Here is a 24,511-nt window from a genome sequence, read left to right as displayed (position 1 = left end):
TTAATTAAAATAAATAATTTTACAATAAAATTTTACTTCCCGTGATGTGAGTGAATGTGCTGTGCACAATGTTTGATAGTTTGTTAAAGGCCTAGTTTAAGAAATGTTTGGCATGACAATCCCCTGCTGTGCATCTGCTTATTGTTCTGATGTCACAGTAGGGGCCAATTTCCTGTGTATTTGTTTATTGGCTCAGGGCCATTTAGGGTCCATTTCCACTATAAAACCTACAAAACTGCGCAACAGGATACTCAGATCGGAGATCTGATAAGACAATTAGGCAATTAGATAGGCAATACACAGAGGGTTTTTTACACTACCCATTTTTTCAAAAAAAAAAATGGGGGGGGGCACTTACAGAAGGATTAAACTAGGCCTTTAAGAATCACATTTTTTATTTGTTTGATAAGCCATAATAAAATGTAATGGCATATAATAACTTTTTGTTCATAATCTGTCCTGTGAACACATTTATATTGAGGACACCAGATCTCCATCCCGCTTGTCATTTTCATTGTGTGACTTGTCTGAACTGACCCATTCTGTTCTCTTAGGGTCTATATGATCGGAAATCTGTAAATTTCTGCGAAACTGTGGCTTCTGTTGCACTTCCTTCTCAATGACATCTCTGTCAGGGTTTCCAGCTTTTCTTATTCTCACTATCCTGAAAACACCCACAAAAAACAACTTAATGGCAGGAAATACAATTAAAACCATATACGCATGTGTGTAACACCGGTCAATTGACTTTCAACCTGATAACCAACGCCCATAAAGCAATTATTCAGTTATGATATGAAATTATTTTAGCCTTAACTATTTTATTAGACCCAACACGGATATATCTGAGCCCCATATGAATTTGTGTTTGTCACTACATGTTACATCACAAAAAAAATGTGTTGCAAGTAGCTGCAAAAGAATTGAAACTTAATTCACTCGTAAAACTTCATGGCAAATGCTTAATTAGGATAGAGTAAATTGAAATAATAGATGAGGAATTTTTCTGTGAAAAAAAATTATTGTCATTGCCAGGTCCTGTTTTATTATGCTTCCAGCTCAAAAATCCCTGCTAAAGTTGAATATAGTAAACAAGCAAAATACATGCAGCAACCTCTGGAAATTAAACATTTTTTATGTCTCGCAAGGCATTCGTAATGTGATAGAAAATGACTATCATGTATAATGCAAATCTCAAAGGGTGGTATATTCTCTGAACATTGCCAAACGTGTGCCTCAGTAAATGTGGGCCATACTTACAATAGGACGAAGAATGGCAGCATCGACAAGGCGGCCATGAGAAGAAAGACGCTTCCAGCCATGAGGCTAACGGTGTCCGAGTAAAATGTGTTGAAGAGGAAGTCGGCCGTCACGGCGCACAGGCATTGCACAGTTACCACACTTGCAAATACCGAACCTATGGTAAACCAAAAGAGTATTAATAATGCAATATGTACATCATGTTAAGTACAAGAAGTGACAAATACCTACCAGGTCCAGTATTAAAAAAACCCCCATATTTTAGTCATTTTCTAAGTCATTTTTCTAAGTTAAGTTCAAATGGCTTTAAATGTTTTGTGAATACCGGACCCGACTAACACTTTACTCTTTAGCAAAATCACGAACAAACAACATACATACTGGACAACTCATAGCATCAATATAAGTTAAATCAGTGTGTATAGACACAGTTCCTTCATGTTTGGTCGCTGGTACCATTTGAGCAATCTGCTCTCTTGGCCTTATTTGCCTATAATTATGCTTTTAGTATAAATAAATAGTTATGAATATTAAGTCACCATTTATTTATATGTCGCTTTGATCCATATATATAGCGTCTTCAGTTCGCCTGCGCAGTCCGTAAACTTGCGTATTACCCTTATGCCTTGTTTGATTTGATCTATGTTATAACTCATTTGCATATTTCCTTCTATAACTAATCTTACGTCATTTTTTTTTTGTTAGAGCCGTTCGCTATTGCGGACCAATATATACACGGACCCATCCTGCAGTCAAATAAATTAAACGTTAACGTTATCGTAACGCGGCGACGTTTAAAACATAACGGCCGTCAATAGTGTACATGGGGTTTGTAAAGTTAGAAAACTCATTGTCAGTAAATAATGTATATATTTCTAAGTCAGTTAATCGTCGTCAAGTTGACATATTGCGGTACCTCGGCATGGCATAAGGACTGTAAAGTACGCTAGGAAAACGGTATTTATCGTAAAGTTTATTATAAGTAACTCCCCTTTGCAGAAAATAAGCCAGGAATTGAATGACCAAAATTCGAGTGTGACTATGTAGAGTTAAGAAGATCATAACAAAAATGCAAGTTAAACTTTTAAGTAGTTAAGTACATACGACTAACTTGATAAAAACAATGCCGAAACTCTTCAACTTGCCATATATTTACGTTTGAAATGTTCATTGCTAGTTGTAAAAATTCAATCGTAAAACATATATTCATGAGCAAATATAAGTATAATTTAGCAAATTGAATTGCGTCAGACTGAGAGTGCTATATGAACTTCAGCTTCGTTCGGGTCCATATATTACATTCTTGGTCCGACTACCGAATCCGCAATCTTGCGTGATGTATTTTTTTTCAATGATAATCATGAAATGATACATAATCATTTGTATTCCCACTTACCCTGTTTGTCAGCCGGAGTCATGGTGGAAAGTATACTTTTTACTAGAGGTATGGACAGGAAACTAAATGTCGCCAGTACTGGAACTACAGCAAAGAAACATATCGCTTATTATTTGGAGATTACTTCATTTGGTAGAAATACCATGGACAGACTTCTAAATCGCTCCGTAAAACAGTACAAATAACGAACAAAGGGGGCACTTTAAAACACTGCACACCCAGTCCAGGGACGAACCTAGACATTCTGCATTACAACCGGGCGTACAAATCAAAATTAGTTTCCAAGAAATAGCAGAGTTATCTAATTTAATTTTTATCTCGAGATCAGGAATACCAAATGTAACCTCTTTGCTGGTTAAGTTTGTCGTAATTCCACTGAATGTTGGCGTTAAGAATGCTCGAAATTGTTCTTTCATGTTTTTATTTTTCAAATAAAAACAACCCATGTGTGGACAGTCATTTCACTCCAACCCTGTATAACATATTGAGATTAAACTTAATTTATGAAAGACCTTCATGAACACATGCGTACAATTCAAAATTCTACAGGTACGTCCCTGCTCACACCAAATATACCGTCTCTCTGGAGGTCACTACCAGTGGGTATATACTAGTATGATACAAACATTGATTAATTGAATATTAATTAATAAACAACATTTAACTTATGACAAGATAATGAAAGTCAATGAAAAATAGTATTTGTGATTACCAAGATACAGCTGAAGATCTGTTTGCGCAAGGCCTTCCAAAACAAACGACCCAGTGCAGAAAACGATGCTTATAAGTGCTATACTATTGTCTGAAAAACATCTTTTTAATGGCGCTATAAGAACTATTCCTGCAAATCCTTGGGTCGCATGTCGAGCTGCGGAAAACATTCCAATTTTGGTTGGTGACCAACAAAATGGTCGTCCTAATTGATACAGGATTTCAAGAGCCGATCTGTGCACTGTTACTAATTCCAAAAAGAAGTATGACATTATCAACAAAAGGTATGTAGATCTTTGGTTCTGAAAGTCGTTTTTCAAATAGATGTCCGTCATTCGCGAAAACGTCGCCCAAACAGACTTTCGTTTTACTCGGTTCTGTTTTAAATGCGTTTCTGGTAGCACAAATATTAATATCAGCAAAGCAATGAACGCCATTCCGGCACTTGTTACCATCGGATATACATAACCCTGGTAATCAATGTAAAATCCTGACCCTAGTCCAGACAGCGTTATGCAGATGAGCAGAAGGCCATCGTGAGCTGTAATTGCGAGGGATCGGCTGCCGCGCCCCGTCAAATCTGCTATGTATCCCATGGCTGCCGAGACAATGGTGAAAAAGGAGCCAGTCAGTCCATCCAACGTTATTGCTACAACTATCCATATTAGGTTCCACTCGTAATATATGCATAACGCAGACACCGTCATTCTCAGCGTAGTACTACAAGCACCGACGACGAACAAAAATTTCCTTCCAAAAATGTCGGAGTATGTTGGAATCATCATTGAGGCAATGAAGGAAGGAATTGTCCCTGCGATAGCAGTATACAATGACCATTTTGCCGTTTCCTTCTCAACAGTTTGGAAATCTGTATACGCCGAGGAGTTTTTGTCAGCATTGCAGCCGGAAGTGGAGTTGGAATTGTCCTGGTACCCTAGCTGTAGCTTGATGTATTTTTGTATCCACTCCTGCACAGTGTAAGATCCGAGGCCAATGGATATGTATATCAGTAGAAGCACTGGTACTACAGCAAAGTGAACTTTCCGAACGTTTGTCGTAGCTTCTTTCGTTGGTCGTATCTTATCCTGAATTGCAGAATTCTTCAAAAGCGGCGAGTTTTCATCACTGACCATTGTAACCGAGATATACACTATGTTAGGAATACAATTAAACTTAAAAACAAAAATCCAGATATTTTAAAATACATCACAAGTGCAACTCATTGTGTGCATTTTACTGACTTTACATGATAGTATTAAGTTTTGGTATTATATAAAGTTGTAATATGGTATGTCAATATTTATTACTTTATCTCTTCAGTTTGGAAGGTAAGGCCGATACATGGGCGTATGTATATACATATCTGATCACATGTTCTCGTCAAGTGCACTGAGCTGTACACCTGCACTTATTTGTATTTGTTTAGTGTTTTGTTGTTTGAACAGGTTGTATTTAAAAGGCTAAAGCGGTTCAGGAGTAGGGGTGGGGTTGGTTAGGAGCTTCCCTCTGAAAGGGTCCATGTTTACTTTTTTTCTCAATATAAAAGAAAAAAAATGAATATACTCAAATTGTCATATATTCTTGGGGCCCTCTATAATGTATGACAGTTATACCTGTATTTGCTCGGTTGCAATGAACGCTGAGCTAAGAAAAAATCACAGACCAGCAGTCAACCATTCTGCATTGTAGGTTGTGCATATATACATGTATAATAAAACGTCAGACAGTAAATTTCAGTAATTCAGTCAGTAGCACACTGAATATATCAGCTATGCTTCTATGTTGTCCTCGGCTGATACGCCATAAAAAGAGGAGAAGAGTAAAAATGAAGGGAGGGTCAGGGTCCGGGAAACGTTTTTACGGTTATTTACTCATTTTGCAGATTTCGCCCCTAGAGGGATAGGACTCATTTTTTATGGTGTTTGACACTTTGCGAGATATAAGGAAGATTATTTATGATGTTTTGGGTCTATGCGAGCTATAAGTAAAAAATAATGTAAAAATAATGTTGTATAATGATGTTGCACTTTGTTGTATAAGGGAAAGAACTGCTACATAACACGACATGGAAAACGGAGATGTGTTGTTCATCTTAACCATGTTTGACAGTCGAAATGATTTGATAATCTGGGCTGTTGGATTAAAAATGACTTAAGCCCCATGAACCTGCGTTTTGCGTTGAGTGATGTCAAAGTCTTTGGATCAAGTTATTTAAAACCAGAGCGAATGGTATTGCATGAATTTGCTGCACGCGTAACAATTCTTTATATCTTTGTGATAAAGGGAGATAAACGATACAATTATACCCTGAGTAGTCGCAAAGTTTATTTGATTTCCTAACAGGTTTAAGTTGAATAGCGCGGATATAATCAGACAGTTGAAGTTTTGACCTTGAAGTTTTGAACAGAAGAGCTTCCCCTTAATTGTGTTTATTTTGTTCACCCTAGGATAAATGAAGAAAGTGATTCTACCCTTCTACCCAAATTTGGTTGTCTGATGACTTAACTGATTTTTTTTGAATTTATCTTATTGTATTATTAAGTAAAATGTATGTTAAAATAAACATGACTAACATTCGTGTTTGGTCAGTTTTTTGGCTTGGTAAAGCATATAATATAGCCCTATTGCCTGCAGCAGGTAAAGAAATGAAACGTTGTAAGCTATCAGATGAGCTTAACTTTACAAGAGTTCTGTAACGTAATGTTTTTTGCACAAATTGCACAAAGGAAATTTGAAGTGTCAATTAAACGTAATTTCTACTTAAACTTACATTCACATTATACGTTTTAAAGAAAACAAAAGAAATATTTGACAGTCTCAAATCTTTAAATCTATAGAGGCAGGAGGTTGCCCATTCTTGTGTCCATGAGGGCAGAAGGTTGCCCATTCTGGTGTCCATGAGGGCAGAAGGTTGCCCATTCTGGTATCCATGAGGGGAGAAGGTTGCCCATTATTGAGTCCATGAGGGCAGATGGTTGCCCATTCTGGTGTCCATGAGGTCAGGACGGTGCCCATTCTGGTGTCGATGAGGGCAGAAGGGAAGGGTGCACATTCTGATGTTCATGAGGGCCGAAGGGTGCCAATTCTGGTGTCCATGAGGGCAGAAGGGAAGGGTGCACATTCTGATGTTCATGAGGGCCGAAGGGTGCCAATTCTGGTGTCCATGAGGGCAGAAGGGTGGTAGTAAAAATGTCAGCTATAACATCTTCGCTACAACCAGAATCTGAATGGTTCTTAGTGGCTCTCATGAGACAGGGATTAGTGGAAGCCCGAAAAATGTCTTAGGTATATTTACTATTTATATGTATTGACTATTGTTATTATGCTCAGTGTATTGTGATAGTCTTTGTGTCGTTGACGGTATCATACTCATAGTGCAAAAACGGTATCATTCGCTATAACTCAAAATCAATTAAGGCATTAAAGTGAAACTTGGTACACGCGTTGCAAGAGACAATATGCACATGTACATCAACTCTGGCTTAAAAAGTTATTGAGTTATGGCCATTGTTTGACTGAAAACCATCTGATGAGCGTTGTTGTTTGATCAGCGGTGTATTTGTTATGATATACGTTGTTTTAATTAGTACTGTTTAATTGTGTGTTTTTATAACGTTTGATCAAGGCCCATATTCACTAAAATCCTAGGTCTCAAATACAATTTCAGGCTTAAAGTAATACTCATATTTATAATAAATTTAACAAACATAAATTTTGATTGACTTTTAACTACTTACTTAATAATGCATTTATAGAAAATATCAATTTCTTATTACAAAAATTGTAACCGTGTATTTATTTATAGCTGAAAAAGCACATAAATTAAATGACTGGTGGGTCCTAAAATATTAACAGTGATCAAACACCATAAGGTAGAAATACCATGTTTTCCTGCACTTTTCTTTCAATTAAACATGTATTCTTCATAAAAAACATTATTTACGATACTTATTCATTATTTTCGGTAAATTTTAACAATTGTATTAATTGAGGTAGTTCTTATTTGTAACTAAGTTTGCACCTTTAAATAATTCTATACAAAGCACTGAAATTATTATATCTCATTTCATTTGGTTAAAAGTTTGGTTAAATAAAATAAATAATTTTACAATAAAATGTAATTGTACGTCCCATGACGTCAACGAATGTACCGTGCGCAATGTTTGATAGAAGTTTGTTAAGAATCACATTTTTAATTTGTTTGATAACATAAAATAAAATGTAATGGCATATAATAACATTTTGTTCATGCAATACATTCTGTCCTGTGAACACATTTATATTGAGGACACCAGATCTCCATCCGGCTTGTGGTTTCGATTGTGCGGCTTCTCTGAACTAACCCATTCCGTTCCCTTAGGGGCTATATGATCGGAAACTTGTAGATTCTTGTGAAACAGTGGGTTCTTTTGCACATTTTTCTCAAAAACATTCCTGTCAGGATTTCCAGCTTTTCTGACTCTCACTATCCTGAAAAAAGAAATAAAGACACATAATTTCAGGATATACAATTAAAACCACATAAGCATGTGTGTAACACTGGTTGACATTTAACCTGATAACCAAAGCTAATATAACAGTTATTTAGTTTTAATAATTATGATGTTAATTTTAGCCATAACTTTCTTGTTAGACCCAACCTCGATATATCTTAGCCCTATATGGATTTGTGTTTGTCACTACACGTTACATCGCGAAAAAAAATGTTTTGCAAGTGCATGTAGCTGCAAAAGCATTGCAACTTCACTCATGAAAATTAATAGAATAGGTCAGTTGTATCACTTTTATAAAGCATGAATTAAGTATGCGTTTGTGTTTGAATTCTTATCAATGGTAAATGCTTAATTGGGATAGAATAAATTCGAATTGTCAATGCCAGGTCCGGCTTCCACGTCGAAAACCACTGCTAAAGTTAGGAATTAAGTAAAAAAAGCAAAAGACGTGCAGTTCCTTTCTGGAAATAGAACATTTTTTATGTCTCGACGTGGCATTCGTAATGTGAAAGGAAACACATGTAGATATGCAAGCCTCCAAGGGTAGTAGATTCTTTGAACATTGACAAACGTGTGCCAGAGTGAATGAGAGCCATACTTACAATAGGACGAAGAAAGGAAGCATCGACAAGGCGGCCATGAGAAGAAAGACGCTTCCAGCCATGAGGTTTACGGTGTCCGAGTAAAATGTGTTGAAGAGGAAGTCGGCCGTAACGGCGCACAGGCTTTGAACAGTTACCACACTTGCAAATACCGAACCTATGGTAAAGCAAAAGAGTATTAATAATGAGAAAGGTACATTATGTGCAAAACAAGAAGTAACACATAAAGTCTGTTAATTGACGTTGACATTTTCATGGCGCAAGGACTGAAAAGTACGAGAGAAAAACGGTATTTATCGCATTTTTTTTATAAGTTACTTCCCTTTGTAGGTAAAACCCAAAATTTGAATGACCAAAATTCGAGTGTGATTATTTAGAGTAAATAAATCATCACAAAAAAAAATAATTTGTTATTGCCGAGACCCTTCAAATTGCCATACATTAACATTAGAAAACTTCATGCTAGTGGTTAAACTTAAATCGCAAAGCACACAAATGAAATGCCGTTCTATAAAAATGTTATTTTTAAAAATAACTTTAGAATTAGCCTTGTTTTGGATGAAAAAATATCAGTAAAATATAGCTAATTAACATTGTATTGCAGCTTCGTTCGGGTCCATATATTACATCCTCGGCCCGCCTGACGAATCCGTAAACTTAATGTATTTTGGCATTTTCAATATCATCATAAAATGATAAATAAACGTTTGTATTGCCCACTTACCCTGTTTCTCTGCCGGAGTCATGGTGGAAAGTATAGTTTTTACTAGAGGTATGGACAGGAAACTAAATGTCGCCAGTACTGGAACTACAGCAAAGAAATATATCGCTTATTATTTTGAGTATATACCTCAATATGTAAAAAACTAAAAATACCATGCAGAGACTTCTAAATTGTTCGCATGAAATAGTACAAATAACGAACAAAGTGCGCACTTTAAAAACAATGCACTCTCAAGTCCAGGGACGAACCTAGACATTCTGTATCAAATCCGGGGTACAAATTAATATTAGTTTCCAAGAAATGGCAAAGAGTCATCTAACTTGATTATACTCTCGAGATTAGGAATACAAAATGTAACCTTTTTGCTGGCAAAAATGTTTGTTGCAATTCCAATGAATGTGGGCGTTAAGCATGCTCAAAATTGTTCTTTCATGTTTTTATTCTTCAAAAGAAAAAAAACTAATGGAGTATACCATCATTTCACGCACAGCCTGTAAACATATTGGGACTTAACTTATGAAAGATCTTCACAAATCGATAGCTTGCTCATGTGTACAGTACATTCGAACACTTCGAAATGTTTCAGGTACGCCCCTGCTCATACCAAATATACCGTCGTTTCTCTGGAGGTACAAGTGAGTATATTCAAGTATTATACAAACATTTACTGGTTGATTAATAAAATAAGCAACCTCTACCTCATGACAAGACGATGGAAGTCAATGAAAAATAGTTTTCGTGATTACCAAGATACAGCTGAAGATCTGTTTGCGCAAGGCCTTCCAAAACAAACGACCCAGTGCAGAAAACGATACTCATAAGTGCTATACTATTGTCTGAAAAACATCTTTTTAATGGTGCTATAAGAACTATTCCTGCAAATCCTTGGGTCGCATTTCGAGCTGCGGAAAACATTCCAATTTTGGATGGTGACCAACAAAATGGTCGTCCTAATTGATACAGGATTTCAAGAGACGGTCTGTGCACTGATACTAATTCCAAAAAGAAGTAAGACATTATCAACAAAAGGTATGTAGATCTTTGCTTCTGAAAGTCGTTTTTCAAATAGATGTCCGTCATTCGCGAAAACGTCGCCCAAACAGACTTTGATTCTATTCTGTTCTGTTTTAAATGTGTTTCCGGGAGCACAAATAATATTATCAGCAAAGCAATTAAAGCCATTCCGGCACTTGTTACCATCGGATATACATAACCCTTGTTCTCAATGTAAAATCCTGATCCTAGTCCAGACAGCGTTAGGCAAATAAGCAGGATACTATCATGAGCTGTAATTGCGAAGGATCGGCTGCCATGCCCCGTCAAATCTGCTAGATATGCCATAGCTGCCGATGAAACGGTAAAGAGGGAGCCAGTCAGTCCATCCAGCACTATTGCTACAACTATCCATATAAGATTCCACTCGTAATATATGCATAACGCAGACAACGTCATACGCAAGGTAGCACTACAAGCGCCGACGACGAACAAAAATTTCCTTCCAAGACTGTCAGAGTATGCTGGAATCATCATTGAGGCAAAGAATGAAGGAATTGTCAGAGCGATAGCAGTATACAACGACCATTTGGACGTTTCTTTCTCGACAGTTTGGAAATCTTTAAACGTCGAGGAGTTTTTGTCAGCATTGCACCCGGAAGTGGAGTTGGAATTGTCCTGGTACCCTAGCTGTAGCTTTATGTATTTTTGTATCCACTCCTGCACAGTGTAATATCCGAGGCCTAAGGACATGTATAACAGTAAAAGCACTGGTAATAGAGCAAAGTGAACTTTCCGAACGTTTGTCGTAGCTACTTTCGTTGGTGGTAGCTCATCCTGAACAGTAGAATTCTTCAAAAGTGGTGAGCTTTCATCACTGACCATTGTAAGCGATATATGCACTAAGTTAGGAATACAATTTAACGTAAAACCAGAACTCCAGATATTTTATTATTTTAAATATATCACAATTGAAGCACATTGTGTGTATTTTTCTGACTAATCATGACAGTTTAAAGTTTCGGTGTTATATTAAGTTGTCATATCGTATAACAATATTATTATTTTATCTCTTCAGTTTGTAAGGTAAAGCCAATACATGCGCGTATGTATATACATATCTGATCACATGTTCTCGTCATGTGCTCTGAGAACATAGCTGTACACATATACACCTATTTGCTTTGTGTTTTCTGTTTGCCCAACTTGTATGTAATAGCGGTTCAGGAGTGGGAGAGGGGATGCCTAGGCGCCTCGACCCCTGAATCTGTCAAAGTTTACTTTTTATCTCAATATGGAGGGTGACAACAAAAACATGGATGTTTCCAAATTAGTCATTTATTCTTCGAGGAGGTGCCCTTTATAATGCACGACACATATACATGTATCTATGTGATATCTCGGTTGCAATGAACTCTGAGCTAAGAACGCCATAATAATTATATAGCTGAAAAATGTGCCACCAAGGATCACAGACCAGCAGGGAACACTTCCGCATAGAAGGTTGTGCATATGTACATATATTCCAATTAAATTGTGCCTGTAGCACTCTGCTGATATAGGCTCTGTTTTAGGGTGTCCTAAATGGCAGATATGCCTTGCAAATAGTGAGGAGATTGTCAGGAAAACGTTTTAACGCTGAATTTCTCATTTTTGGAAAACTTGCTTATTTTGCCCTTGGAGGGGTATAACTCATTTTCTATGATGGTTTGGTCCTTTGCGTGGTATAAAGATTGTTTTTATGATATTTTGATATAAGTAAAAATAGATGTGTAATGATGTTGCTCTTTTTTGTATAAGGGAAACAACTGCTACATAATTCGACCTGGAAAACGGAGAAGTGTTGTTCATCTTAACCATGTTTGATAGTCGGATTGATTTGTTTAACAATCTGAGCTGTTGGATTAACAATGAGTAAAGCCCCCTTAGCCTCTGCGTTGCGCGAGTCTTTGGATCATTAAACCAGGAGATATGTTATTGCCTTAATTTGTAGCGTGACAATGATTATTCATGTTTGTGATAACGACACAATTTATACCCTGAGTTTTATTTTGTTCCGTACCAGGGTTAAGCATTCGGAACCCCTCGGCTATTTTTATCGGAAACAACCTCGGATTTATGCCGGTTCATCATTAGAAGTAGTTCGTTAATTTTTGATTTATATTATTAATTAAATGTAGTGGTTTGGCTTGCAATTATATAAGTTTATATAAGTTTAAATTGATTGCCAGTGAAGTGTATTATCGCACACATAATTAAGATTCCCAGAGTTAAGTCGTTTAGTTTAATTCTTAAATTGAAATTACTACCCGATCTACTACAGGCTGCGCAGTTAAAATGTACCGATTACTGACAGTGTAAACCGTCCTTATACATCCGAGGTTGTTTTTGATCAAAATGGCCGAGGAGTTCCGAATGAGGTTGAATAGCGCGGTTAATTTATTAACCATTATTATTATAGGGAATCCCCCATCCCTCATAACCCAATTTATGATGTCTGATGACTTTATGGTCTATTAATATGTCAAGTGTATGTTAAAACAAAAACTACTAACACTCCACTTTTGTCATTTTTTGCTACCTTAAGCATATAGTCCTATTTATAAGGTGATAATTAAAGAAGTCCAACTTCAATACAAATTATTTATTTATGAAACAACGTTTCGGCCATTCGGCCTTCATCAGGTTGTATGTATATAATGAACATCAAATGACGTCAACGTTGATAACGTCAAAATATAGCATACATTTTTGCGTAAAATAATGTCTTATAGGATCTATAGAGATACAATTATACTGCTAAAATGCAATATAAATGCATAAACAAACATCAATAAACCAGTATAAACTATGCAACATTAAATAGGTTAAAAACAGATATAAACCAGATTAATTTTTTGATTTTTTAAAAAATTCTGCAAGAAGAAATAAAATCGGTCATCACTTGATGTTATTCTTCTATAGCGTTTAGCCTGACTGTAGGGGATGCCGACCTTGCACTTTTTTGGATGACACGAAGAGTATTCTATGTATTGGTGGCAATTTGTTGATTTTTCAAAAACGCTTGTTTCCAAACCACCCTTTAAGTCTTTTTCGATATGGACATCCAAGAATGAAACACATGTTTTAGAGACATTATTTGTAAATTTAATATTTTGGTGGACTTTGTTGATATCGTGAAGAAAAGCCGTTAATTCGTCTTCAAAATGTTCCCATATGAAGAAATAACAAATTGTACGACATAGGCCGTCAGACTAGTTGGACATAGGCCGTCTGACTAGTTGGACATAGGCCGTCAGACTAGTTGGACATAGGCCGTCAGACTAGTTGGACATAGGCCGTCAGACTAGTTGGACATAGGCCGTCAGACTAGTTGGACATAGGCCGTCAGACTAGTTGGACATAGGCCGTCAGACTAGTTGGACATAGGCCGTCAGACTAGTTGGACATAGGCCGTCAGACTAGTTGGACATAGGCCGTCAGACTAGTTGGACATAGGCCGTCAGACTAGTTGGACATAGGCCGTCAGACTAGTTGGACATAGGCCGTCTGACTAGTTGGACATAGGCCGTCTGACTAGTTGGACATAGGCCGTCAGACTAGTTGGACATAGGCCGTCTGACTAGTTGGACATAGGCCGTCAGACTAGTTGGACATAGGCCGTCAGACTAGTTGGACATAGGCCGTCAGACTAGTTGGACATAGGCCGTCAGACTAGTTGGACATAGGCCGTCAGACTAGTTGGACATAGGCCGTCAGACTAGTTGGACATAGGCCGTCAGACTAGTTGGACATAGGCCGTCAGACTAGTTGGACATAGGCCGTCAGACTAGTTGGACATAGGCCGTCAGACTAGTTGGACATAGGCCGTCAGACTAGTTGGACATAGGCCGTCAGACTAGTTGGACATTTACAAGAACTATGTCGTTTTCTCGCTCACCTAGTTATATTTGAGTTTAGTAATGTAAATTGAATATAAAAAAGCAGTAGTTTGATTAATTTATGTAAAAGATATACCCAGATTTGTCTTACTTATTTCGATAACAGTAAACACAGGTCAATGTCCTATGAGATAATGTTCTCTTGAAGATCCTTTTTGATAATGAATGTGATGTAAGTTTTTTTTATTACTTACATAACAATTTGCATATATATCAATTTTTCTTAATAAATATGATTTAGGTTCAGAACTTACATTATAATTTGCATATATATTAAATTTCCAGGTTTAGTTTATAAGTGTTTTTATTACTAACGTTATAATTTGCATATATATTAGTTTTTGTGTTTATTTTATTGAAGAGTATTCTGATCTAAGGATATTATTAACGCCTTCATAGTGATAAAGAATATTACCTGTTAACAGAAGCGTTGATTTACATTCATATAAAGCTGACAATAAAAGTTAATCACATTCTTATATCGGGTGTAAATATGCATGGTATGAAAATGCATTGCAATTAAAACATACAACTATTTTACATAACTGTCAGGCTCGTAGCTGCCTATACGCGAGTACGCGGCTGAATCCACATGCTTCTTTCAAAACAAATAAACAATAAGCCCAAGTTGCAGTATGCGTACTTGGCTACATGATCCTAAAACCGTCAAGTTAACAGTACTAAATAAATCACCTCAGAATGCCCGAAATGCACCAGTTTGCACCATGGTTTTCGAAATTTTCCAAGGGGCATGCCCCCGTACCCCCTAACATAATTATGAATCCCCGTAAAAAGAGGGCTAGCTACGCCCCTAGCTGTACTTTTTCTGATTATATTATAGTAACCTTTGATTCGAAAAATCCAATGTATAATGTACTCCATCACGTTGCAAGGGGTGAGAATACGGGTTGATATGAAAAAATTACCTCAAAACTTAAGTATAATTCATGGTTTTATTAGGTTGCACCGAAACATGTTATTATTGCGTAAGATCGTTTGGTAGACAACGTTCCATTATGTCGTGCAAATAACCCGTGACAACTGCTTTCATTTTCCTTTAAGATGGCATACTTGATGTACTAAGATGGGGGTTAAAATATAAGCACAAAAGATACCATGCATACTGATATTGCCGTTGCTTCAGCATGCAAATTATGTTTATTGTGAACGTTAATATTTTCACCATTTTCCTCAGAGTTCAAACAATACTTAGAGTAAAGTGCGCTTTTAAACATAAATTGCACGTACTTCATGTTAACTACATTAACAACGTTTGAATATTTAAACAAAAACAAAGCGAACATAAAATTCGGGACACTGGACCCTGGACACTTGGGGTATTGTAAGAACATGTATTTGGGGAGCTTGCTTGACACTGGGAATTGGGGGCACTCCATCCTGTAAACAATTTCTAGTCCAAAATGGTGCACTTTGGAAGCATTTTATTACTGTTTTCTCATATAATAAAATTAAAAAAGGAAATTTTGACAATTTTAGGGTCAGGGGGGCGCCGGATGCACCCCCTTTTACCGTTAGTGTCTTAGTGTGACATAATGCCATATAATGGTAAACACTGTTGATCTGTATGTAAGCAACAAACTGTTTTTTGCGGGTTTTGTGTACTTTTGCGCAGAATCATTGCCCGTTTGCAGTTTATGTAAGTTTCACCCTTTAAAGCTGCACTCTCACAGATTGAACGTTTTGACACCTGTTTTATTTTTTGTCTTGGAATGAGCAAGTTCCATAAAGCATTAAATTTGGGATGGAAATATGAACGTCTGCGAATTGATCTTTTGTCAGCAGTGCTTCATCACTGGTTTGCAGATATTAACGCAAAAATTGCTAATTTCAAGACAAAAAATAAAAAGATGGAAAACGGTAAATCTGTGAGCGTGCAGCTTTAAGAGAACAATGCACTAAATGTTTATTTCGAGTGAACTAGCTATTTTTACAATGTTAATACAGAAAATGACACCTTAACTATGAATGTATGTTATTACACATATGGACAATCGCCAGTTGTGTTGAGCTTCTTCAGGAACAGTTATCTATGTATTTGTTAGGATTCATCTTCTGTCTTGGTCAAATTACGTGTAATATAACCCATTAAATGATATTTAGAGTCTGCGTACCCTACGGCACAATTTTTGCTTATTATACAACACTGCCCTGTTTCCGTCCTACTAAGCATTTTAAAGCTGCACTCTCACAGATTGAACGTTTTGACACCTTTTTTTATTTTTTTGTCTTGGAACGAGCCATTTTTATATTAAAAATTGATGTGTTATGCATTTTTCTTACAACGTTAGTAACGCTGTAAGCCAGTAAACATTAATTTCCGAACGGAAATATGCAAACATACGATCTGATCTTTTGTCAGCAACCTTTTAGCAGTGGTTTGCAAATGTTTACGCAAAAAATGCCCTTTTCAAGACAAAAAATAAAAAAAAGTTGTAAAAACGGTATAATTGAAAATATTATGATAGTTGTTGGAAACGAATGCAGGGCAATCTTAACAACTCGGCCATCTCCGGCAAGCTTCGAGATATACATTCCTGTTGGATACTGGCCGAGGTGTTCCGATTGTAATGCAGGGATGGCGATCGCGATCATTGAGACGTTTGGAATGAAGCCTTCTGCATCAGATGCCTCTGTATCCGCTGTATCTGTATGTATAGTATATGTTTATATGGCAGATATTTTGAAATAGACTGAAAAATATTCACCTCATCTTCATAAAATAACTGATATTGAAAATCAATGTAAATAATATCCATAAAAAATTACAGTCGGTAACATGTAAAAAATGCCTTCATGTTTTATGCATTGCACTGTGTTTCTAAAAAGCTATTTATCATTTATCATTCGGTGTATCCGCGCTGTTGACATGAATATGCACGTGTTTTTCGTATCCGGGTTTAAATGTGTACGTGGAAATGAAGATTGTAAACTGAGAGAATACTGACGAACTAACATACAAAACAGATTTTCAGCTCGACAAGAACAGTCAGATGACAACGTAAGTCATATAATTATCAGTTTACCCATTAAATAATGGATTAATACTAGTACAATGAAGTCAACCATGTGCTATTTATAGATAGTTGTTATCGTTATATTGCAAAAATGAAATAAATATAGTATTCTGATCCCAATTTGATGTCTCCTCGATAGTATAGTGGTAAGTATCCCCGCCTGTCACGCGGGAGACCGGGGTTCGATTCCCCGTCGGGGAGCATTCTTTTTTGCGATATAAAGGCGAGAATATTTTTGTCTTCAACATTTCGCTCTTCAAAAAGCATTTGTAACATAATCTTGAAATTTGTGAAATTCTTTCATAAAGTTATCTTCACTTTATCAAAGATAAACATACTTATATAGACTATCTTGCGTATGCAGTATTAATACATTCGGTTAGTTTCTAAACTATACATTTATAACTCGTTGTGCATACTTTCAAACTTGCAAACATAGTATGTTGACATCAATTTAACTAACTTTACCTTTCATTAGTCAATAATTTCTAAATACCTAAATCTATTTATATTAGAAAAAACTTTAACATTAAATAGTAAGAAAATCAATCCAAACTCTTTTCAATTACAACCTTAAATTCAATATCTTCCCAAGTATGTATGTACAATATTCAGCCATTTTCCCCATTTACATGTGTGTTATACATTTAAACACCATTAATCCGAATACCGTTCATAAGATTTTATTTTTCGGCCCTGATCTTATTTATTTTTTGCTAAATTTAAATTTTCATTAATGTATTTGTTTTGTTAGTTTTGTCTGCTTTTGTTTCCTGCACTGTAGAACTTTGCCATAATTCTAAATCAAGTTTAAGTGCAACCCTTTGGTACGCATGATATTCGGTATGGAAGAGGGTGGCAGTTGGTTAAACAATCGAGAACATATACTTATTCTGTAGATAACATGAGGAGTCAAAGTATCTAGCTGTCGGTGACTGTTTGGAGTGTTTTTCACAGTGTTATTGCACCAGTCATTTGTACCCCCCCTTAAGGTCCGGGGAATAGGGGGGACTTTGACTTTCGGTCCAGCCAATCCCAGGTAAAATCTACTCCCTTCGAGGACAAACTGCTGGTAAAATCCCCGCACCCCGGAGACATCCTAGGTAAGGCCTATTTCCCGCTATTTTCGACGCGAAAACAAAATCAGCGCATTCACTCGGCACTGAGGGGCCACTTGGAAGGTAGAAACCGGTCGAAACACGGCCCATTTCCCCCGCTTTCCCCGATATACCCCAGACCAGCAGGGGAGGAGGCGTGGTTACAACTGATTGGTGCATAGTAGATGATCAGTAGAAGCTCGATCAGAACACATTTAAAATACTAATCCAAAAGGAAATATGCTTGAGTACCGCATCTGTCATTATCTTCTTAACTTATTTCTGACAGTGGAAGTGACTGGCTTCTGTCATTATCTTCTCAACTTATTTCTGATAGTGAAAGTGACTGGCATCGGTCATTATCTTCTCAACACGTGTCTGACAGTGTAAGTGACTGGCATCTTTCATTATCGTCTAAACACGTGTCTGACAGTGTAAGTGACTGGCTTCTGTCACTATCTTCTAAACACGTGTATGACAGTGTAAGTGACTGGCATCTGTCATTATCTTCTAAACACGCGTCTGACGGTGTAAGTGACTGGCATCTGTCACTATCTTCTAAACACGTGTATGACAGTGTAAGTGACTGGCATCTGTCATTATCTTCTAAACACGCGTCTGACAGTGTAAGTGACTGGCATCTGTCACTATCTTCTAAACACGCGTCTGACAGTGTAAGTGACTGGCATCTGTCACTATCTTCTAAACACGTGTATGACAGTGTAAGTGACTGGCATCTGTCACTATCTTCTAAACACGTGTATGACAGTGTAAGTGACTGGCATCTGTCAGTATCGTCTCAACACGCGTCTGACAGTGTAAGTGACTGGCATCTGTCAGTATCGTCTCAACACGTGTCTGACAGTGTAAGTGACTGACATCTTTCATTATCGTCTAAACACGTGTATGACAGTGTAAGTGACTGGCATCTGTCACTATCTTCTCAACACGTGTATGACAGTGTAAGTGACTGGCATCTGTCACTTTCTTCTAAACACGCGTCTGACAGTGTAAGTGACTGGGATCTTTCATTATCGTCTAAACACGTGTATGACAATGTAAGTGACTGCCATCTGTCACTATCTTCTAAACACGTGTATGACAATGTAAGTGACTGGCATCTGTCAGTATCGTCTCAACATGCGTCTGACAGTGTAAGTGACTGGTATCTGTCAGTTTCGTCTCAACACGTGTCTGACAGTGTAAGTGACTGGCATCTTTCATTATCGTCTAAACACGTGTATGACAGTGTAAGTGACTGGCATCTGTCACTATCTTCTCAACACGTGTATGACAGTGTAAGTGACTGGCATCTGTCACTATCTTGTAAACACGCGTCTGACAGTGTAAGTGACTGGCATCTGTCACTATCTTCTAAACACGCGTCTGACAGTGTAAGTGACTGGCATCTGTCACTATCTTCTAAACACGTGTCTGACAGTGTAAGTAACTGGCATCTGTCACTATCTTCTAAACACGTGTCTGACAGTGTAAGTAACTGGCATCTGTCACTACCTTCTAAACACGTGTCTGACAGTGTAAGTGACTGGCATCTGTCACTATCTTCTCAACACGCGTCTGACAGTTTAAGTGACTGGCATCTTTCATTATTGTCTAAACACGTGTATGACAATGTAAGTGACTGCCACCTGTCACTATCTTCTAAACACGTGTATGACAATGTAAGTGACTGGCATCTGTCAGTATCGTCTCAACATGCGTCTGACAGTGTAAGTGACTGGCATCTGTCAGTTTCGTCTCAACACGTGTCTGACAGTGTAAGTGACTGGCATCTTTCATTATCGTCTAAACACGTGTATGACAGTGTAAGTGACTGGCATCTGTCACTATCTTCTCAACACGTGTATGACAGTGTAAGTGACTGGCATCTGTCACTATCTTCTAAACACGCGTCTGACAGTGTAAGTAACTGGCATCTGTCACTATCTTCTAAACACGTGTCTGACAGTGTAAGTAACTGCCATCTGTCACTATCTTCTAAACACGTGTCTGACGGTGTAAGTGACTGGCATCTGTCACTATCTTCTCAACACGTGTCTGAAAGTGTAAGTGACTGGCATCTGTCACTATCATCTCAACACGCGTCTGACAGGGTAAGTGACTGGCATCTGTCAGTATCATATCAACATGCGTCTGACAGTCTAAGTGACTGACATCTGTCATTGCCTTCTCAACATGCGTCTGATAGTGTAAAGCACTAGCATCTGTCATTTTCTTCTCAACACGTGACTGATAGTGTAAGCAACTGACATCTGTCATCGCCTTTTTAACATGTGTTTGACAGTGTAAGTTACTGACGTCTGTCATCGCCTTCTTAACATGTGTTTGACAGTGTAAGTTACTGACATCTGTCATCGCCTTCTTAACATGTGTTTGACAGTGTAAGTTACTGACATCTGTCATCGCCTTCTTAACATGTGTTTGACAGTGTAAGTTACTGACATCTGTCATCGCCTTCTTAACATGTGTTTGACAGTGTAAGTTACTGACATCTGTCATCGCCTTCTTAACATGTGTTTGACAGTGTAAGTTACTGACATCTGTCATCGCCTTCTTAACATGTGTTTGACAGTGTAAGTTACTGACATCTGTCATCGCCTTCTTAACATGTGTTTGGCAGTGTAAGTTACTGACATCTGTCATCGCCTTCTTAACATGTGTTTGACAGTGTAAGCAACAGACATCTGTCATAGCCTTCTTAACATGTGTTTGACAGTGTAAGCAACTGACATCTGTCATCGCCTTCTTAACATGTGTTTGACAGTGTAAGCAACTGACATTTGTCATCGCCTTCTTAACATGTGTTTGACAGTGTAAGTTACTGACATCTGTCATGAATGTCAAAACTAAGATACCATAAATTCGAACCCTTCAGCAAATGTGGATATTTCCTCAAAAATCGTCTTTGAAGACCACAATTTTCAATATTGTTAACAGCGCTAATAATCACTACCGATTTATTGATGCCTGATTGGTTGATTGAAATTATCACGTGATGTTATCGATGTATTGTTAAGAGGCCTATTGGTTTAGACGTCGATTTCCTAAACTTTTCTTGACATTTCCGGGTTCGATTGTTAAAAGGACAAACTATCTACCACATCTGTATAAGTCGCGGTGGCCCTGTGGTTTAGGAGTCGGTTGTCTATTTTGTTTATTGACCTTACTCGCGTGGATTCGCATCCCGTTAAAACTAAAATACTTTTCTTATACTTTTATGATAACTGTATTGTTTTCTGCAATTTCGATATCATAGATTAAAATAATGATTATTAATAAGTATTTTTAGATGCATTACCGGGAAAACCAAGTTTTGGTCCAAAAACATAAGCGAATACCTTAAAGTTACTGACATCAGGGGGAATCACCGCTTTGGCTCTTGGTGATAGAATCCAGAGGTTGTCTCCCTTGATTTGCAGACTAAATTTCGCTTAGTATCGCTTTACTAGTTATACCATAAACTACATATACCATGTATGTCACATGACCCTATTTCGATCACCTGGCTTATAATCCACTAGCGGATTAGTAAAGCTATACTTAGGGAAATTTACAGTCCTAAAATCGTCCAAGGTTACTTTTTATTTCTATATAGGAGAAGAAAAGTAATAAAATACGCCCAAAATGCACCATTTCGGATTAGAAATTGTTAAAATGTTCCCCTGCCAACACTTTAAACCAAAGAAATTTCGTTTCTGGGCGCAAGTAAAAAGGGTACGCCCCTCATGTAGGCCCCCTCTTACGGCGAATCCTGGATCCGACCCTGTAATCAACTGCTACAACATCAACTCATGTTACTTTTAATGAACCACGATCTGTCGTTTTAGGAAGTTAAACTCAATTCCATTGAATCTAGGAAGTATGTAAACTATCTAAATGGGTTAGATCTCATGTAGAAATTTTACACCGACATTTTAGAAATTAGTTCTACTCTTGCGCAAACTTGTTTACCATTTCGACTACTATTTAAATTCGGACAATGTTAAATTGAACACCAGCAGGTTTAGAGGGGGCGCCCCCGGCGCGCTCCCCCTCTAGAATATTCAAAATATACTTTTTTTATTTCAATATGGTAGAAAAGAAGTAATAAAAAACGCTAAAAATGCACTATTTCCGACTACAAATTGGTAAATTTTCTCGAGGGGGGTGAGAGGTGGGGGGAGTTACCTCAAACCCCTATGCAAATAGATTATGCAATACACTTTCGGTTCTGGGGTAGGGGCTTATGTCAAAAGGTTACGCCTCTAATATTCGCCCCCTCTAACGTCAATTGCTGGATCAGCCCCTGCTGAATGTCGTACGATTTTTACATAGTCAGACTCATTCATATTCCATTCATATTGTACCACTATTTATGAATATGGAATCTTATAATTTAATCTCTAGATCGATATCTGTTTAACATTGCGGATTATGAACAATAGACTTCATATTGTCCGACTTGATTCTTTTTTCTATTAAGATAATCAATTTTTGCTATTACGTAATCAGTCATCTAAGATATTTTGTGAATGTGCCACTTGGTTCGTTAATCACAATTTTATTTTTCCCCAAAATAAATCGTTTTTAAAGGTTTACCATAAGATATTTTTCCTCAAAATTTTATTTATTTAAAAACATCAAAGGAGACTGACGATACGTTTCTGGTTTTCTGTCTCTATTCTCTGGATGGAATAATAAGAATCAATTTGGTTGCAGACTCAAAAAACTTTAAACCTTCGCAGACTCACTTTATGAGTACCCCTTTCATGTCATAAATCAGACCAAAAACGTGTGTCTTCGGTATATTTTTACTCAGTAATGGGCCTTTTGTTCAGAACTTTGTTCAAGTTAACAACGTTGTCAACTGTATCGTTGCTAACTTTCAAATCTTTAAAACTCATGGACGCACGTGTGATCTCAGGTACTTTTCATTAATACATAGACAATCGATTCAGCCATGCTTGTCACTTTACCGAAATATATCTGCACATCATAAATACGTTCACCTATAAAAGTTAACAACGAAGCCGTTAACAAAGTTGTTAACTTTAACAATTGGCCGATATGGCGGGTTTAAAGCAAAACATGACAAAGCAAATCTTGCTATGCATCTATAAATAGAAAGTGTAATATTGCTGCTAACGTATCATTGATTGAATAAAATACCTTTAAGTTGCGTTAAAAATGTCAATCCTATAATGATCTTAAATGCTCAAAATATGTTTTATAATAGTACATTGCGTTGTTTTGAACAATGGTATAAAGACGCTACGTGCCGATTATATCGTGAACATTCTTTTGAACTATTGGATTATGCAATACCATACCTGAGTCTTACATCTCGAATTACATAAAGGATAGGCTGTGTCACATAACAATATTATCTGCCCGTTGACCGATATCACTGTAACGTGAATGAAAACCCATTACAATACATGGTCCGTATACGACGTGTTCACCGGTGACCGCAAATATTTACTCGATTATTCAATCCTCTCTTATCCCTTTGTACTTTTGATATGTCTCTCTGTGAATGGAGGATGTGCAGATAAACATTTAACTATATAGCGCTTGATCCGTCTGCCATTGTCTTTTTGGGTGTGTAAGCTAATTCATATTCGCACTCGGGTAAGGCCCATTCGGCGATTGCTCCGATAAAACTTGTTAGTCGCTTTAGGTTTTTTGGAGCATAGTGCACAGACATAATGTAACCCAGGTTCGAGCTTCCCTGGTTCTTTAAGATGCACCAGTCCAATGTATAGCACTGACACACGGGACCCCTTTCAACGTCCCTCTCGGACGACGATAAGTATTTTCAAGTGGAATCGAACGTGTGACCCTTGGATTGACAGTCAAGTTTGCTACCACTAGACCACGGATCTGCGATATACCATGGCCAAAATGTCCCATAAGTTATGTAACCTCTTCATTGTCAAAAGCTTGAAGAAATATAGTTTTGTTTTGTAACAACAGGTACTTAGTATTTACACAAAATGTATTCGTTTTTGTTTCTATGCATGATAATTTAGCTTCATATACAACGGCACTTTTCTTAAATAGAAATCAACGTAAACATTTTTATTTATTTATAGATAGACAATATTAAGTGCCTTTCCTTCGATTTTATTATACGGGATTTGAATCATGTTCGCAGCAGCTTAATTTGACTCCGTTTCTATTTTGTTCTACAGCAATAACAATTAGCGACCTTGACATTGACATTGCGAGGGATTGAATGTCGTAAATAGTATGAAGT

The 24,511-nt window shown here is 37.2% G+C and overlaps 2 protein-coding genes and 1 non-coding gene across 3 annotated transcripts in view; 2 read left to right on the top strand and 1 right to left on the bottom strand.

Annotated features, from left to right (window-relative positions):
- Positions 1–335: 335 nt before the first annotated feature.
- On the bottom strand, positions 336–10,993 carry LOC128215207 (uncharacterized). Its single transcript, XM_052921916.1, has 8 exons — positions 9,933–10,993; positions 9,187–9,270; positions 8,463–8,619; positions 7,660–7,837; positions 3,369–4,560; positions 2,657–2,740; positions 1,261–1,417; positions 336–664 (listed from the first exon to the last, which is right to left on the bottom strand). The coding sequence occupies exons 1-8, from the start codon at positions 10,930–10,932 to the stop codon at positions 472–474; spliced, it is 3,045 nt and encodes a 1,014-aa protein (XP_052777876.1). The 5' UTR covers positions 10,933–10,993; the 3' UTR covers positions 336–471.
- A 6,058-nt stretch (positions 10,994–17,051) lies between these two features.
- LOC128213652 (serine/threonine-protein phosphatase 6 regulatory ankyrin repeat subunit B-like) overlaps positions 17,052–24,511 on the top strand; it is a 102,632-nt gene continuing 95,172 nt past the window's right edge. The window contains exon 1 of the mRNA XM_052919641.1: positions 17,052–17,139. The gene's annotated coding sequence lies outside the window, so the exon portion shown is untranslated. The remainder of the gene's footprint in view (positions 17,140–24,511) is intronic.
- Positions 17,285–17,356, top strand: Trnad-guc (transfer RNA aspartic acid (anticodon GUC)). The gene has a single exon. It is a non-coding gene; the product is annotated as a tRNA-Asp (tRNA).

This window comes from Mya arenaria, chromosome 13 (genome assembly GCF_026914265.1).
Source record: "Mya arenaria isolate MELC-2E11 chromosome 13, ASM2691426v1".
NCBI classification, from domain to species: Eukaryota; Metazoa; Mollusca; class Bivalvia; order Myida; family Myidae; genus Mya; species Mya arenaria.
The sequence above is the reverse complement of the archived record's forward strand: the minus strand, read 5'-3'. Positions and strand labels throughout refer to the sequence as shown.

What these genes read in the sequence shown, in the direction of transcription:
- LOC128215207 (XM_052921916.1), bottom strand. Translation starts at nt 10,932, where the DNA reads ATGTCCTTAGGCCTCGGATATTACACTGTGCAGGAGTGGATACAAAAA. An exon ending in CTTCCTTTCTTCGTCCTATT is followed by an intron (nt 7,838 to 8,462) that starts GTAAGTATGGCT and finishes TTCTTTTTTCAG; the next exon opens with GATAGTGAGAGTCAGAAAAG. An exon ending in ACAAGCCGGATGGAGATCTG is followed by an intron (nt 4,561 to 7,659) that starts GTGTCCTCAATA and finishes GTATTTTAAAAT; the next exon opens with ATCTGGATTTTTGTTTTTAA.